This window comes from Rhinatrema bivittatum, chromosome 1 (assembly GCF_901001135.1).
Source record: "Rhinatrema bivittatum chromosome 1, aRhiBiv1.1, whole genome shotgun sequence".
Taxonomy (NCBI): Eukaryota; Metazoa; Chordata; class Amphibia; order Gymnophiona; family Rhinatrematidae; genus Rhinatrema; species Rhinatrema bivittatum.
In genome coordinates, this window is record NC_042615.1 from 133,347,578 (window position 1) to 133,362,982 (window position 15,405).

Here is a 15,405-nt window from a genome sequence, read left to right on the forward strand (position 1 = left end):
GACGATGCCGCGGGAACCGACATCGATTCCAACCCCGGTGAATTCACCGTTACCTCGTACGCCTCCTCCGATTCCGTCTTCGGTGCCACCGATCCCCATGCCGGTGCCCTCACCAGGAATGCCGATTCCAACACCGGTTCCTCGGGAGGATATTCCCATTTTGCACCCAGTTTTCAGCAAATTGGACACACTACTGGGAATCCTGACAAGGCAAGCACCGCAGGATCCACTTCCAGGCCCTTCAGGGGTGCCAAGGCCCCCTAGGCCACACTCACCTGTAGGACCGTCAGTGCCTTATCCCAAGCCACAGCAGGAATCGGATGATTCACATTCAGAATACTCTTCGGAAGAAGATTTATTCTCAGAACCATCTCCAACTGAGGATCACAGGAAGTCTCCACCAGAGGATCTTTCCTTCACAAACTTTGTTAGGGAAATGGCGGATACCATTCCATTCCCTATACAAACAGAGGTGGATCAGAGACAAAAGACTTTAGAAGTCTTACAGTTCGTAGACCCTCCAAAGGAGATGTTGGCAATCCCAGTTCATGAAGTCTTACAGGAACTTCAACACAGAATCTGGGAGCATCCAAGTTCTGTCTCACCGGTTAACAAAAGAGCTGAAGCCATGTACTTGGTACAACCAACTCCAGGATTCCAAAGAACACAACTGCCCCACCAATCAGTGGTGGTAGAATCCGCCCAAAAGAAGGCGAAGAGACAGAAATCTCATGCTTCAGTGCCGCCTGGGAAGGACAGTAGGTTGTTAGACAACCTAGGCAGGAAAGTTTTCCAGGGTTCCATGCTGGTATCGAAAATTACATCTTACCAGCTGTACATGAACCAATACCAAAGGAACCTCTGGAAGCAGGTGCAGGAACTTTCTCTGACCCTACCAGATCAATACCAAGAGGCCTTTCAAGCACTGGTACATAAAGGCCTTGACTCGGGGAAACACGAAGTCAGGGCCACTTACGACTGTTTTGAGACAGCAGCAAGGTTGTCCGCATCAGCTATAGCTGCACGACGATGGGCATGGCTGAAGGCATCGGATCTTCGCCCAGAGGTCCAAGATCATCTCTCTGATCTACCATGCTTGGGGGATAATCTCTTCGGAGACAAGATAAAGGAAGCGGTAGCGACACTTAAGGACCACTCAGAGACTTTAAAGCAATTGTCGTCTCAGCCTCAGGAGTCGCAGGCCTCTTCTAGAAAGTTTCCAAGAAGAGACACTCGAAGGCCTTACTATCGCCAACGAAGATACTACCCCCCAGCAGGTAGACAGAGGCCTAGCCGCCCAGCACAGCGCCAGCAGCCTAGGCAAAGGCAGCAGAGGCCTCAGCCGCCTCCACAAACAACGGCCACGTCGGGTTTCTGAATATCCCCAGAGAGCAGCAGCATAAATCCGTTCCCCGAAACACCTGTAGGAGGCCGCATTCAACATTTTCTCAGCAATTGGGCCTCCATCACCACCGACCAGTGGGTGTTATCCATCACGACCCACGGTTACAGGTTGGATTTCTCAACTACCCCTATGGAGAATCCACCACTTCACTCTCATTCAATAAATCAACACTCCATAATTCTTCAAACAGAATTATCCACCCTTCTGAGAACCAGGGCCATAGAACCAGTTCCTGGTCCTCAAAAGGTCAGAGGATTCTACTCTCGATATTTCCTCATTCCAAAGAAAACAGGAGGCCTTCGTCCTATCCTAGACCTCAGGAATCTCAACAAATTTCTCAAGAAAGAAAAATTCAGAATGGTATCCCTAGGCTCCATTCTGCCTCTTCTTCAAAGGGGAGATTGGCTCTGCTCTCTGGATCTTCAAGATGCCTACGCTCACATCCCCATCTACCCTCCTCATCGCCAGTACCTGCGGTTTCGAGTACTAGATCAACACTTTCAATACAGAGTGCTGCCATTCGGACTCGCATCAGCACCCAGAGTATTCACAAAATGCATGGCTGCAGCAGTGGCACACCTACACAAACAAAAGGTGCACGTGTTCCCTTATCTAGACGATTGGCTCATCAGAAGTCATTCAAAAGAAGGTGCCGTCGCGTCCCTCAAGCTCACCATCCAAGTCCTTCATTCCTTGGGATTTCTCATCAACTACCAGAAATCCCATCTGTCACCAACTCATCTACTACAGTTCATAGGTGCAGAGCTAAACACTACGCTAGCGACCGCTTTTCTACCAAAAGACCGTGCTCAGACACTTGTCCTCTTAACTCACGATCTCCGCAACCGATTCAAGGTGACGGCTCACCAGTGCCTCACTCTTCTAGGGCACATGGCTTCCACGGTTCATGTAACTCCCATGGCCAGACTGACCATGCGACTTCTACAATGGACACTCAAAACACAGTGGATACAAGCCACTCAACCAATGTCCACTCCTATTTACATCACACCAGAGCTCAAAACCGCACTTCTCTGGTGGACGCTAATGCCCAACCTGCTCAAAGGTCTACCTTTTCAGCAACCAGTGCCACAAGTGACATTGACTACAGATGCATCCACCTTAGGGTGGGGAGCACATATTGGTCATCTAAAAACGCAGGGCAAGTGGACACGACTCGAAGCTACTTTTCAGATAAACTTCCTAGAGCTTCGAGCTATACATTATGCGCTGCATGCATTCAAAGACTGCCTATCACACAAGACTGTCTTAATCCAGACGGACAACACAGTAGCAATGTGGTACATCAACAAACAAGGAGGAACGGGATCGTACCTCCTTTGTCAAGAGGCAGCGCAAATCTGGGACTGGGCCCTGACACATACAATTCTTCTACGGGCCACCTACCTAGCGGGCATCCACAACACAGTGGCGGATCGTCTTAGTCGTCAGTTCCAACCGCACGAGTGGTCCTTGGATCCAACAATAGCGTCCAAGATCTTCCAGCGCTGGGGGCAACCGACGATAGATCTCTTTGCATCCCAGCTCAACTACAAAGTGAACAATTACTGCTCTCTACTCCGACAGCAGAGCAGCCTACCGAAGGACGCATTTGCTCGCCATTGGAGCTCAGGCCTGTTATACGCGTATCCTCCGATACCACTCATAACCAAAACACTAGTGAAGCTACAACAGGACAAGGGGACTATGATACTCATAGCCCCATACTGGCCTCGACAAGTATGGTTCCCCACACTGCTAGATCTCTCAGTCAGGGATCCCATTCGCCTGGGAGTAGCTCCCAATCTCATAACTCAGGAACAGGGTCAGTTGCGCCATCCCAACCTTCAATCCCTGTCCCTGACAGCATGGATGTTGAAAGCTTGATCTTACAGCAATTCAACCTTCCATCCGCTATATCTCAGGTACTTAGAGCTGCACGTAAACCTTCCACTAGAAAGAATTATTCCTACAAATGGAAACGGTTTACGCTGTGGTGCACTCAGCAGGATTTAGATCCTTTCACTTGCCCCACTACATCACTACTAGATTACCTTTACCTTCTTTCAGACTCTGGTCTTAAGACATCATCTGTAAGGGTACACTTAAGTGCAATCTCAGCTTACCATAATAAGCTGGACGACGCTCCTATCTCCACACAGCCTCTCGTCAGTAAATTCATGAGAGGCTTAGCTCACATTAAACCTCCAGTTCATTCCCCAAGCATACAATGGGATCTGAACGTAGTACTCACTAGACTTATGCGTTCTCCTTTTGAGCCCATAAGTACCTGTGACCTTAAATACCTTACTTGGAAAACGGTTTTTCTCATAGCCATCACTTCGGCCAGAAGGGTCAGTGAGTTGCAGGCACTAGTCACATACGAACCTTTTACAAAGTTCTTACATGACAGGGTAGTCCTCCGGACACATCCAAAGTTCCTTCCTAAGGTTGTCACGGAATTTCACTTAAATCAATCAATAGTTTTACCTACATTCTTTCCTAGGCCTCATTCCCACCAAGGTGAAAGAGCCCTACATACCTTGGACTGTAAGCGTGCACTCTCCTTCTATTTAAATCGCACTACAGCCCAAAGAAAATCCAGTCAGCTGTTTGTATCCTATGATCCAAACAAGCCAGGTAAAGCAGTGGGTAAGCATACTCTGTCAAACTGGCTAGCAGATTGCATACAATTTTGTTATGAAAAAGCAGGCCTTACTCTTCAAGGGCGAGTAAAAGCACATTCAGTAAGAGCGATGTCAACTTCAGTAGCACACCTTCGCTCTGTACCTATTCTGGACATTTGTAAAGCAGCAACATGGAGTTCTCTTCACACCTTTGCAGCTCACTACTGCTTAGACAAAGAGGGAAGACAAGATTCAGCCTATGGACAATCCGTCTTAAAGAACTTGTTTCCAGTGTAATCCCAACTCCTTCTACATCCAACCTGCTGTGATTTCGGCTGCTTCATTTCAATAACAATACCTTACGGTTACTTCAGCACAAAATGAATCAGCCTCTAGCTTGCTAATCACCCATATGTGAGGACTAGCATCCTGCTTGTCCTGGGATAAAGCAAAATTGCTTACCTTGTAATAGGTGTTATCCCAGGACAGCAGGATGTAGTCCTCACGAAACCCACCCGCCACCCCGCGGAGTTGGGCCTCATACGTTTTATTATTTTATTTTTGGCTAACGCTCATTGCTACAAAACAAGACTGAAGAGAGACCCCTGTGGCAGGGAATATCATAGCATGCTGGGCATGCTCAGTACGCACTCCGGTGCCATTCAAAAGTTTCATAGAAACTTTGAAAGAAGTTTTCCGTACATAGGGCTCCATTACTGATGTCACCCATATGTGAGGACTACATCCTGCTGTCCTGGGATAACACCTATTACAAGGTAAGCAATTTTGCTTTCTCTTATCATTCTAAAGTTTTTCTCACCAGCACTTTTGGTCAATATAATCATTAACTTAAATTTATAAAAACTATTAAATCTGTTACTGCTTCAAAAAACAATCCATTAATTCACTCACTGATATGCAGCATTACATATTACCGAGAAAAAGTCACCATTTTAAACTCATTCACACTAATAAGCACTGCAATTGTCTGTTTTCAATCAAAAAACATACCCTTGCACATATAAGGATATGCAGGTACTTGCCACTGTGTGCAGAAATGAAAAGTTCACAGAAGGGGCGGGGAATGGGCATGGTCTGGGCATTCCTGATTTTAAACTTGAAATTAGCACATAAATACTTACATAGATCCTCGCGCGTGCTGAAGTCCCATGCCACGTAACTTTACTTCTGCTATGGATGATATGTAACTTGTAAAACAACAAAATCTACACAGATCAGCAGGGTTTTAAGGTCTGGTCTAAAGGAGGGGAAGGAAGGGTATTAGAGTAGGGGTTTTGGAGGTCCTAACCCATAACTGAGTGAACTGGGAACAAACTGGGAAAACTGGAAATGGCATCGGCATGTGTGCCTTTTCAAATCCCCTACTTACACAGTAGAGGAAGCATTTGTGCTCATAGGCACATGACCACTTAAAAATGAATACACATGTGTGCATGGTCAGGCTATTTTATAACATGTGCACATATACGTATGCATGTTATAAAATGGCAGCATACCTGATCGTGGGCCGACTAACACATGCACATGTGTACCCACATACTGCTATGAAAGTTGCCATCTAATTGTTATATGCCTAAGTCTTTGAAAATTCTCCCTTTGAGCATATATCATTCTTAAAATACTTACTTGCATGTATACTTGGAAGTTTGCCAATACCACCACTAGTTCACCCAGTCCTTCTCCAGTTCACCTAAATCCTCTAATCCCCATCAATTCACCCAGGCATCTCATTTAAAAACCATAGACAAAAAGACAAGTCAGATTTCAATTGTGCATGTCAATTTGCAGGTTTAAAAATGTTCAGACAAGTTCTGTAATGTATGTGCATATACTTCTTACAAATATCAGCTAGTGCATGCACTTCTCAACCCTGCCCAGGAATGCATCTAGACCCCCTCTATTTCCCTTGTGCCATATTGCAAGAATTATAAAACCTTGCAATATGGCATCCAGGCTAAGGATCAGGGCTTCCGCTTCTGGCAGAGAGCTAAGCACTGCCAATAGGTGGCGCACATTCCGAACGCCCTGCCTGCCCTTAACAAAACCTGTCTGATCCCCATGAATAAGTGATGGCAATATATTATTATGCCGGGACGCCAAAACAGCTGCTAAGATTTTGACATCAGTGTTTAACAATGAGATGGGGCGATATGAACCCACCTCCAAAGGGTCTTTCCCTGGTTTGGGAAGTACCACAATAACAGAACGATTGGAAAGCTCAGATGTGATAGGAGGTCAACAGCGCAGTATAATAAGCGATATGGTAGGTTTAATGGGTCATAATTATTGATTGGAGGTCAACAGCGCAGTATAATAATCTTAATATATTATAAGCTATATGGTAGGTATAATGGGTCATAATTATGTAAAGTACAGAAGAAAATTGAAATTCATCATGAAAATTTCACAATTAAGATATAATGCAAAGATATAATCTAATAGATTTCATGGTGTTTTATGTAATATAATTTATGCATGTTTACTAATTTAAAAAATGAACAAATTAGCTGTCAATATAATTTGTGAAATTGACCAGGCATGATAGTAAACTAAAATAAATATTTGGTGCATAAACAACTGCTGTTCATTGTCCATCATATGCAAGTACTGTATATCTATGGCATTGTCTTCTAAGGAGTGGAAATGCATGCATTCGGTAATTTAAATTTAAATGCATTGCAAACATTTTGTCTCTGTTCGGTGTTAAAAACAAGCGGGAGACATTTCGATCCCCAGTTGGTCTCTTTATTTAAGTTCAATGGAGACTATTTGTCCCTTGCAGAAGATTTAAACAATAGGCTCCTGATGAAGTTTTCACAGTGAAACCTTGGCCGTTGTTGAGTCTTTTTGAAGTTTGTCATTATACAGCCTTTTTGAAGGTTTGCCATTGCACAGTTTGTTGTAATATACCTGCACAGCGAGCACACTGGATAATTTGATTTGACAAATTGTTTTTCTACTCCTTGAGAATCTCTCTTCTTGAGAAGACCGAGCGATCTCACTCATTGCAGGAGATACGCTGCCTGGCTTGCTGATGCGGTTCATACTAAACTCACATGTTTTGTAGAAAATTCTTTTTTTGATATGAAATGGTTTTGAAATACTCCTTTTTGAGCTTGTTGGCTTATGTGTGAGCAACAACCTTTTGAGTTGGTCATATTGGTTTCCCTTTTTTGTGATACTGTTTACTTATTTTGGGATTCATCTGCTCTTTTTTGTTGAAACATTTTTGTAGGACATCTTTGGCACTATATTGTAAATATGTTAACAAGAAAGTTTGAATTCAGCTGAGAATGACAGAAGTAAACCACTATCTTGTTTCTTTTGTTTTCTAGATATTTCTAAATGCTGATACAATCCGACTAGGGAATCTACCACAGGGTTCCTTTTCATCATCTGCGCCTGGCTCTGCCAATCCTCGACAGACTGTCTATGAGCTTTGTGTCTGTCCCAATGGCAAACTCTACCTTTCTCCTGCAGGAGCAGGCTCCACGTGTCAATCCAGCAGCAATGTCTGTTTATGGAGTTGAAAAGACTTGGAGATCTCTCACACCAGAATAGCCTTTTGTTACTGTCCTTCTGCTTCACAGTCCTGCTTGGTTTCCCTTGTGATAAATCAGAAACTTCAAATAGCCATGCAAGACCACTTCTTCCAGTGCAAGCAGGAATACCATGCTGCAAACTCATGTGGCGTACGTGACCACCTAGCACAGAGATGGAATAGATTTCCAGAAATAAATGAAGACTTCATCAAGAAATGTGGCTCATGCTATTATCTTTCATTCAAAAGGGAGAATAACATAGGTGCCTTTGCTACTTGAAGTGAAGCACATGGTTTTAAACATTTTGCAGGAACTGGCCAAGGACTGCACATCTATATACTGCATTCACTTATACTAATCTTGCCCAGTTTCCAATGGGAAGATGAATTATCAAACTCTGTGTGATAAATAACCATTGTTTGAAAGCACAATTTTCCATTCAATGTTTTGGATGTAAGCTTTTATCCCCAAATTTTAACAATTTTGAAGCATTATGTGATGCTTGCTTTATTAAAGAATTGAATTCACATTACCATTTTTAACAAACAAAAGGACACAAATCCCGTTCTGATTTTTACTTTGTTTCTTTAAATCAAACATTGGTACGTTTTGTTATCAGATTCAGGGTATTGCACTTTAGGACATTTTTGGCCTATGCACTAAAGTTTATTGTGCATGGTAAGGACCTATAGCACACTAAAGAGATAGCATGCTATACATTAGCAGCCTAGTATTCACAAACCTTAATGGGAGTGCAGTAAAATTAGCACATACCCGCATGGAAATTAGGTTCTATCATAAGCAAGTTTGGCAGACGTGCCTAAACTAGAATGGTATGCTGCCCTCCAGATTCCATTTTGCATGTGCATGCTAAGGCCTTAACACCTGCATCAAAGCAAGTAATTTATTAGTATGCACATAGTCTTCAGATTCCCCATGCTAACCAGTCAGAAGTGAAAGGACTGGTAAGCATGGGGGATTTCAGCCTCCAACCCAGCAAGGTCAGACCCCTGCCTCCACCCCCTTCCCAACAAGGCTGAAAATCTCTGATCTAAACCCATGTTGATCAATCTCTGAGTCCCCCTATCAAGCCCCACTCTCCACCCCTGTGCCAGACTCAAATCCATCTTGAAACTGACTCAGACCTCCTCATGGAAGATCCTTTTCTCCCAAGACGAACCCAAACCGCACTCAAGAAAGACCACTACTAACTGTTTGCCCTGTTTGCGACCCTCTAATCCCCACCACCCCTCCAGAATGATTATCTACAGTTCTAAAGGATCCTGATCTTTATTGACAGGATGATTGTGAGAACTGTCCTGTTGACTCTGCTACAGTCTCTGAATGATGCTACTATATGGCACTTCACTTCTATCATGGCCTCTGAGGGTCTTTCTTAAGGGGTCCACCAAGTTAGTCATTGGGAGATCTTCCATGTAGGGAATTGATCAAGGATTTGGGTCTTGATAAGTCGGAGTGGGGCTTGATCAGGGGGAATGGTCATCACACTAAGATGGTACCATTTAAACAGGCATGTGGGTGCACATGTATGCACACTCGCTGGTTCATGCCCTGGGACGCATTTATTTTACAACATATGTGCACGTTATACAAAACCCTGAACATGTATGTAAGTGCTCAATTTTAAATGGACACACGCATGTGCATGCAAATCTCTTATCTACCATGTAAGTGGGGACATTTTACAATGGATGCACACTAAAGCCATTTGCTATTTTCCCAGTTCACCCAGTTAAGGGATAGGACTTCCAATCTCCCCTCGTTTAATAGCCTCCCTTCCCCCCATTAGCCCCAATCCTTAAAACCCCGGAGACTTGCCTACATTTTTTTGTTTTAAAACTTGCACATCCTCCATAGCAGAATTAAAGTTATGCAGCAGGGGACCCCAGTTAGCACCAGGGTTTGTAAGTATTTACACACTCATCTCTTGCCAGGCCCTGATCATGCCCTTGCCCCATCCCTTTTTGTTAAATTGTTGTTTGTGCACACAGCAGGAGATACGCACGTACACAGGTGGCTTATACAATCCACTTGGCGCATGCCAGCCTGATTTAGGCACATATCTCCCAGTTTTGGCACATGCAGAGCTTTTAAAATGTCCCTCTATATTGGGGGATCAGCCTTATTGGCGGGGTAGAGGCCTGACGTTGATCAAGGTATTTATTGGATGAAATCCTCCATGTTAACAGGTCCTTTCACTTCAGGCCACTTAGCAAGAGGGATTTCAATATGCACTGCATTCACACTACACTCTTTAATGTGAATTTTAAAAGCTCGATGCGCGCCAAAATTAGGAGATGCATAAATGTATTGTGCCGGTGCACAAAGGAATTTTAAAAGCCACCCAGATATGCGCATACTGCGCACAGAAATGAAAAGTTTTAAAAAAGGGGCGGCGTGGGCATGGGCATTCCTGGATTGAAATTTGCGTGTAAATATTTATGCACACTGGTGTGCACCAGGGTCCCCTGCTGCGTAATTTTACTTCTGCTATGGATGAGGTAGAACTTATAAAACATGAAAATCTAGACAGATCAGAGGGGTTTTAACAGTGGGGAGGAAGGGTATTTAAACTAGAGGGGTTTGGAAGTCCTATCTCTTACCTGGGCGAACTGGGAACAAAATAGGAAAACTTGCATTGGCATCGGCGTGCATGTTTTTTTTTTTTAAATCCTCTTACTTATGTGATAGAAGTGGCAATTGCGCACACAAGCATGTGTCCACTTAAAATTGCATGCACATGTGCATGTGGTCAGACAATTGTATGACATGTGCACATATATGTGTACATGTTATAAAATGGCTGCGTCCCTAGGCTTGGGCCGAAAAACGCATGCACATGTGAGCCTGCACGCGCTTTGAAAATTGCCATCACTGTGTTAGCATGCACACCTAGTGAAGAGGCTTTTTTTTTTTAACAGGGGAACAGAACATTAGTGTACCTTATGTTAAGTGGGCTTTCAGCATGCATACTACATTTTTACTGGGTGCATGCTAAAGCAAATGTTAGCACAAGTTTTAGTGCATAGGCCCCTCTGTGAATTGTCTACTACATTTTCTTGCTTAGTTTCACATTAGCATTTTTCCTTTACTATTACAATATTTGCCATTGCTTTCCCTACATGATTTTAATGTATTACCTTATCGATGTCACCTTAAACAATCACTACAAATATTTTCTGCTGCATTCCAATTTAGAGATGACTGCACTTTCGGTGGTGGTACTTAAGGAGCGCGTTGAGACCAGGTGTGTGCAAGTTGTTAGGGAAGCGCAAAAAAATCAGTATTATCACTGTTTTATTTTTAACACAAGTCCTGTGATTTGTCCAACTAAATTGGGCTTGTGCAATTGACTACTGTATAGCACAGATCGACAGCATAAGAAAAAATATATTAATGATGTGTGAATGGCTGATCAAATCGTTATATTCCTAGGTACAGTACAGTAATTAATTACTTGATTCAAGAAAGCCAGCAAAAGTGCATCATTCACATTTTACTTTAAAGTCTTTTTTAATGGGTCATATTGCAGAACACAAAATATGGTAGAATTAGTGTATAATATGGAAAGCCTGAAAACTGAAATTGCAGCTTCTGATTTTGTTATCCATTTCTTTTACCATCATTTGGTAAGGACTAATAACGATAACAGGAGGTGCATTCAAATTGTTTTGACTCTATCCTTTAAAATGTTTAACAAGCATGGTTTAAGTGTAAAGAATTAATTCACTGTTGTACCTAGCATTTAGTGTTCACATTATTAGCTTATATATGTTGTTTGGTTTTAGAAATTCCAGTTTATTCTTGTTTTTTATACATTATTTAATTATTTTTTTTTGTACACATTCCTGATAAAATATACTAGTCACTCAATTACTGCTTTAAAAATCTGGTCCGAACTACTTAGCATGAGTATCCAGAAACTTGCACACAAATGTTTCATGCTATATGAAGATGTCTTGATTGCTAGAAAGTATGGCTTTATCTTTTTAAATGTCAACATACCTTTAATTTTCTGGTCATAATTGCTTCTTCCAATTGTAGACTGAGATAACAGGAAGAAAATGGGTGGCATGTGAAGGTGCATTTTAGAGAAGCGAGGATAGTACCATAGTGGTATCTATCTATTTGTGTACTGTAGGCAATACTGTCAAGGTTTCAGATACTGTATCATAAGTTCTTCTCTAGAAAGAAGTAAATCAATTGTTTCATGTAGTAGCATACTAGCTGTTACAATAATTATTGACATTGTTAGCTAGTTTTCCTCAAATTCTTCCATCTGTAAAAGAGTAAAAAAAATGTTAATGTCACTGATGCATGGTACACTACAATGGTTTCTTGTTTCTACTGGGTTACAATTTTGAAATACAGGGTGAAAAATATCATTAATTTTCCTTTTTTGTGTTTGTACACTGAAGATAAGGCAATGGCATTCTAAATGAGGCAGAATACCATGCAAAACCAGACAAGTTAATAAATTTAATTCATGCTGCAGGATTTTCCCTCCAAAATTGAAAAGTAAACAAACAATTATTATGACATGCCAAATACCTAGCAATCTGCATACTTAAAAAAAAAGTTGCAAAATACTTTGAGGAACCTGCAACAGGTTTAATTTAATTTAATTTAATTTAATTCAGGAATTTGAATTCTGTTATACTTAACCATAATGGACAGAGATGTGCATTCACTTTTAAAGAAAATGAAAACGACAACAGAATAACTGCATTTCATTTTGTTTAAAAATGAAACAAAACACGCCACTGAGGTTACTTTTTTTCACCTAACTTTTGTTTTGGAAAGTCAATAATAACTTAAAACAAAAAAACTGAGAAAAGAATGAAATTACCAGCTCTGATGTAGGCAGCACTTTCTTTTACGGCCAAATGCTGTACAGCCATAGAAAATGGTGCCGGCCTCAGGATTAATCAGGGCCATTTTCAAACCAGTAAACGAAATGAACAAAACTAAACATTAAGCAAACCGAAACATAAATTTAAAGAAAAAGAACTTATCTGAAATTAAAAGAAATTTACCTGCATTCCCCTATCAATGGAGAATTAAAGGTCAATTAACATAATCATAAAATAACATATATGAGATGTATAATAAAACAATAATTGTGCAGTCGTATTGGATTCAATTCCAATGCAAATTCTTATTCCATAACAGAGTACTAAACAGACAATAAATTCATGAGTGACACTAAAATAAATGCAGTCATAAAATGTTTGCAGGTTCATTGAAGTAGTTTGTTGAACTTTAAAAAAATTCAATTTATGTTAATCAAACTGGTGAATCTGCTTGGGAGTTCAACATATTTGTCTAGTTTATGATGTTTGCAGCCAGAAGCTTTGACTTGGATTCCTGAGAATCAGTGAATCAACAATGAATTTGGTTAAATTTTTACCAGATTTCCAATATTTCCCAGTAAATCTGGGGAAAATGTGAAACATCCATCATATATAAACCAAGCTGAAATTAAATCTCAAATTCTATATACATCTCTACATGCACCATTTGTAAAATGTTTTCTATCAGCTCATTTTAGACTTTTCTGACCTGTGTATATCTTTAATGTAAAAGGAATTTATAACAGAAAAGCTGAATAGAATACTTGTTTATGATAAAACTCCTCTATTAAGAATTCCTGATACCCAGAAAGCTACATTTTAATAGGTGGAATCTGGTTAAAACATAGTTTAAAATTATAGTACTGATTTTACCAGCTAATATATTATTGCCAATAAACACTTTTATTTTTTCTGTTTCAATTAAATTCATGTTGTCTTTTTTGTAATTGATTTTGCTCACAAGGATCAAAGTAAGCCTTGTTGTTCAAAGATATATGATATAGTCATTTCCAAAGAGCGATATCAAAGGATTACTCTGGAGTACTTTCCTTGAAGACTGAATTAAAATATAAAGAAACCAACCATGCTGTTGGTTGTAGTCACTATGCATATGTAATGAAGCACAGTATGAAGTATAAAAAGCTCATAGTCTAAATCTGTGTCTTTGTAATTGTAAATTGAAATGAGATTTTCTAAAATGTGCATAGTGCTGTATTAATATACTTATAAGTATGTATGATGAATTTTGACATATCTACCTATTGGAAATATTCATGTTAGCAAAGATGTTACTGAATGAAGTAATGCAGTCACGCCATGATATACTTACATATTGGAGATATGATTCATTTGGTTTAACTGGAATATAAATGGATAGGTGCAAATAAAGGTGAATTTTAAAATCTGGACGTGAGCCAAAATCAGGAGATGGGCATGCATCTGGCACCTGCGCGTGTCCACCCGATTTTATAAGGCAAGCATATACGCGCATATCTTGCATCAGCCAAAAAAAGGGGCATGTTGTGGGCATTCTGGGGCAGAGCCAAGAGATGTGCGCACACGCCTGAACGTGCGCCCATATCTAGTGCCGCATAACTTTACTTCTGCTGTGGAGGTGTAAGGTTAAAAACAAAAAAGTTAAAGAAAAGTAATACAATTTGATCTAAGGAGATTAAAATTCCTGTGAAGAGAAATATGACTAGCATTTAGTTTGCCAAAATAACAAATAAATAAATAAATAAATGGAGCCGAATGTAAGCTAAAATCAATAATTGTCAACATTTGAGGGAAAACACAAACAAATTAAAGAACAATTTGTTTAGCAGGAAAGAGCCTCATTTTCCAAGGAGTTATTGTGATTTGCAAATTTTGTATTCAGGGGGGTGGAGCATATGTAAAGTGGGACACGGGTGAGAGAGAGAGAGACTTCCCATAATGCCTATGCCCTAGACAAGTATTTGTATCCCTATGGGAGGGCCACCTAGTAACTCGAGGTGGGGATTAGGTATGAACGTAGGGGGTTGGGGGCCACTTTCGCATTCAACATGAGACCTACGGAAAGAACAGTGGTCTCTAGTGAAGATTTGCTGGCCGTCGGAGTGAGGAAACTCACTCCAAGAAGAGATTTGGGCAACGTTCTCTCAACCTAGCTTGTTGTTGCCCAGGTAGAGTGTCCATCAAGCTAGGTTGAGAGAACGTTGCCCAAATCTTTTCTTGGAGTGAGTGTCCTCACTCCGACGGCCAGCAAATCTTCACTAGGGACCACTGTTCTTTCCGTAGGTCTCATGTTGAATGCGAAAGTGGCCCCCAACCCCCTACGCTCATACCTAATCCCCACCTCGAGTTACTAGGTGGCCCTCCCATAGGGATACAAATACTTGTCTAGGGCATAGGCATTATAGGAAGTCTCTCTCTCTCTCTCTCCAGAACACTTTCACAAATGCCTTATTTGCAGAGGACACACCCCCTCATGCATTACCACTGTGATATTGGAAAATGAAGCCCTGACATTTTTTGCAAGCCTGTTGCTGTGTCCTGCAAATCCAAGTATGGACCACCTGGTCAGTTTGATCATTCACCTTGAAAAATATAGATGCAAATTAAAAAATAGACAGCAACTGTCTTAATTCAAGATTTTAAAGAAGCCTGACACCACCGGTGTTTCACAACCAATGCTTTCTCAACGAAAGCACAATCAGACTGCAGCTGTTCTTCATCCAGATCCTAAGCCATGTCCTCCACAGCTCCAAAGAGAACTCCAGGAACCGATATCCTCCTCATCTGGCTTTGCCTAGCAGCCCTGCAGCACCCATGGCTCAGTACTGCTGCAGTGTCTTCCTCCCTGTGGTTTACGCCAACCTCCAGCATAGCCGGAAGCTCTCTATGGCATGCTGTAGCCTCTCTCCCTGTCTTCAGCCCAAGTGACTCCACCTGCG

The 15,405-nt window shown here is 41.3% G+C and overlaps 1 protein-coding gene across 2 annotated transcripts in view; it reads left to right on the forward strand.

The window, feature by feature from the left end:
* The window catches only part of SGCZ (sarcoglycan zeta), a 939,669-nt gene extending 930,273 nt beyond the window's left edge, over positions 1-9,396 (forward strand). For both annotated transcript variants that reach the window (XM_029587183.1, XM_029587188.1), the window contains one exon: positions 7,389-9,396. In XM_029587183.1, the coding sequence (XP_029443043.1) occupies positions 7,389-7,583 (195 nt within the window). In that variant the 3' untranslated portion in view covers positions 7,584-9,396. The remainder of the gene's footprint in view (positions 1-7,388) is intronic.
* The last annotated feature ends 6,009 nt before the right edge of the window (positions 9,397-15,405 follow it).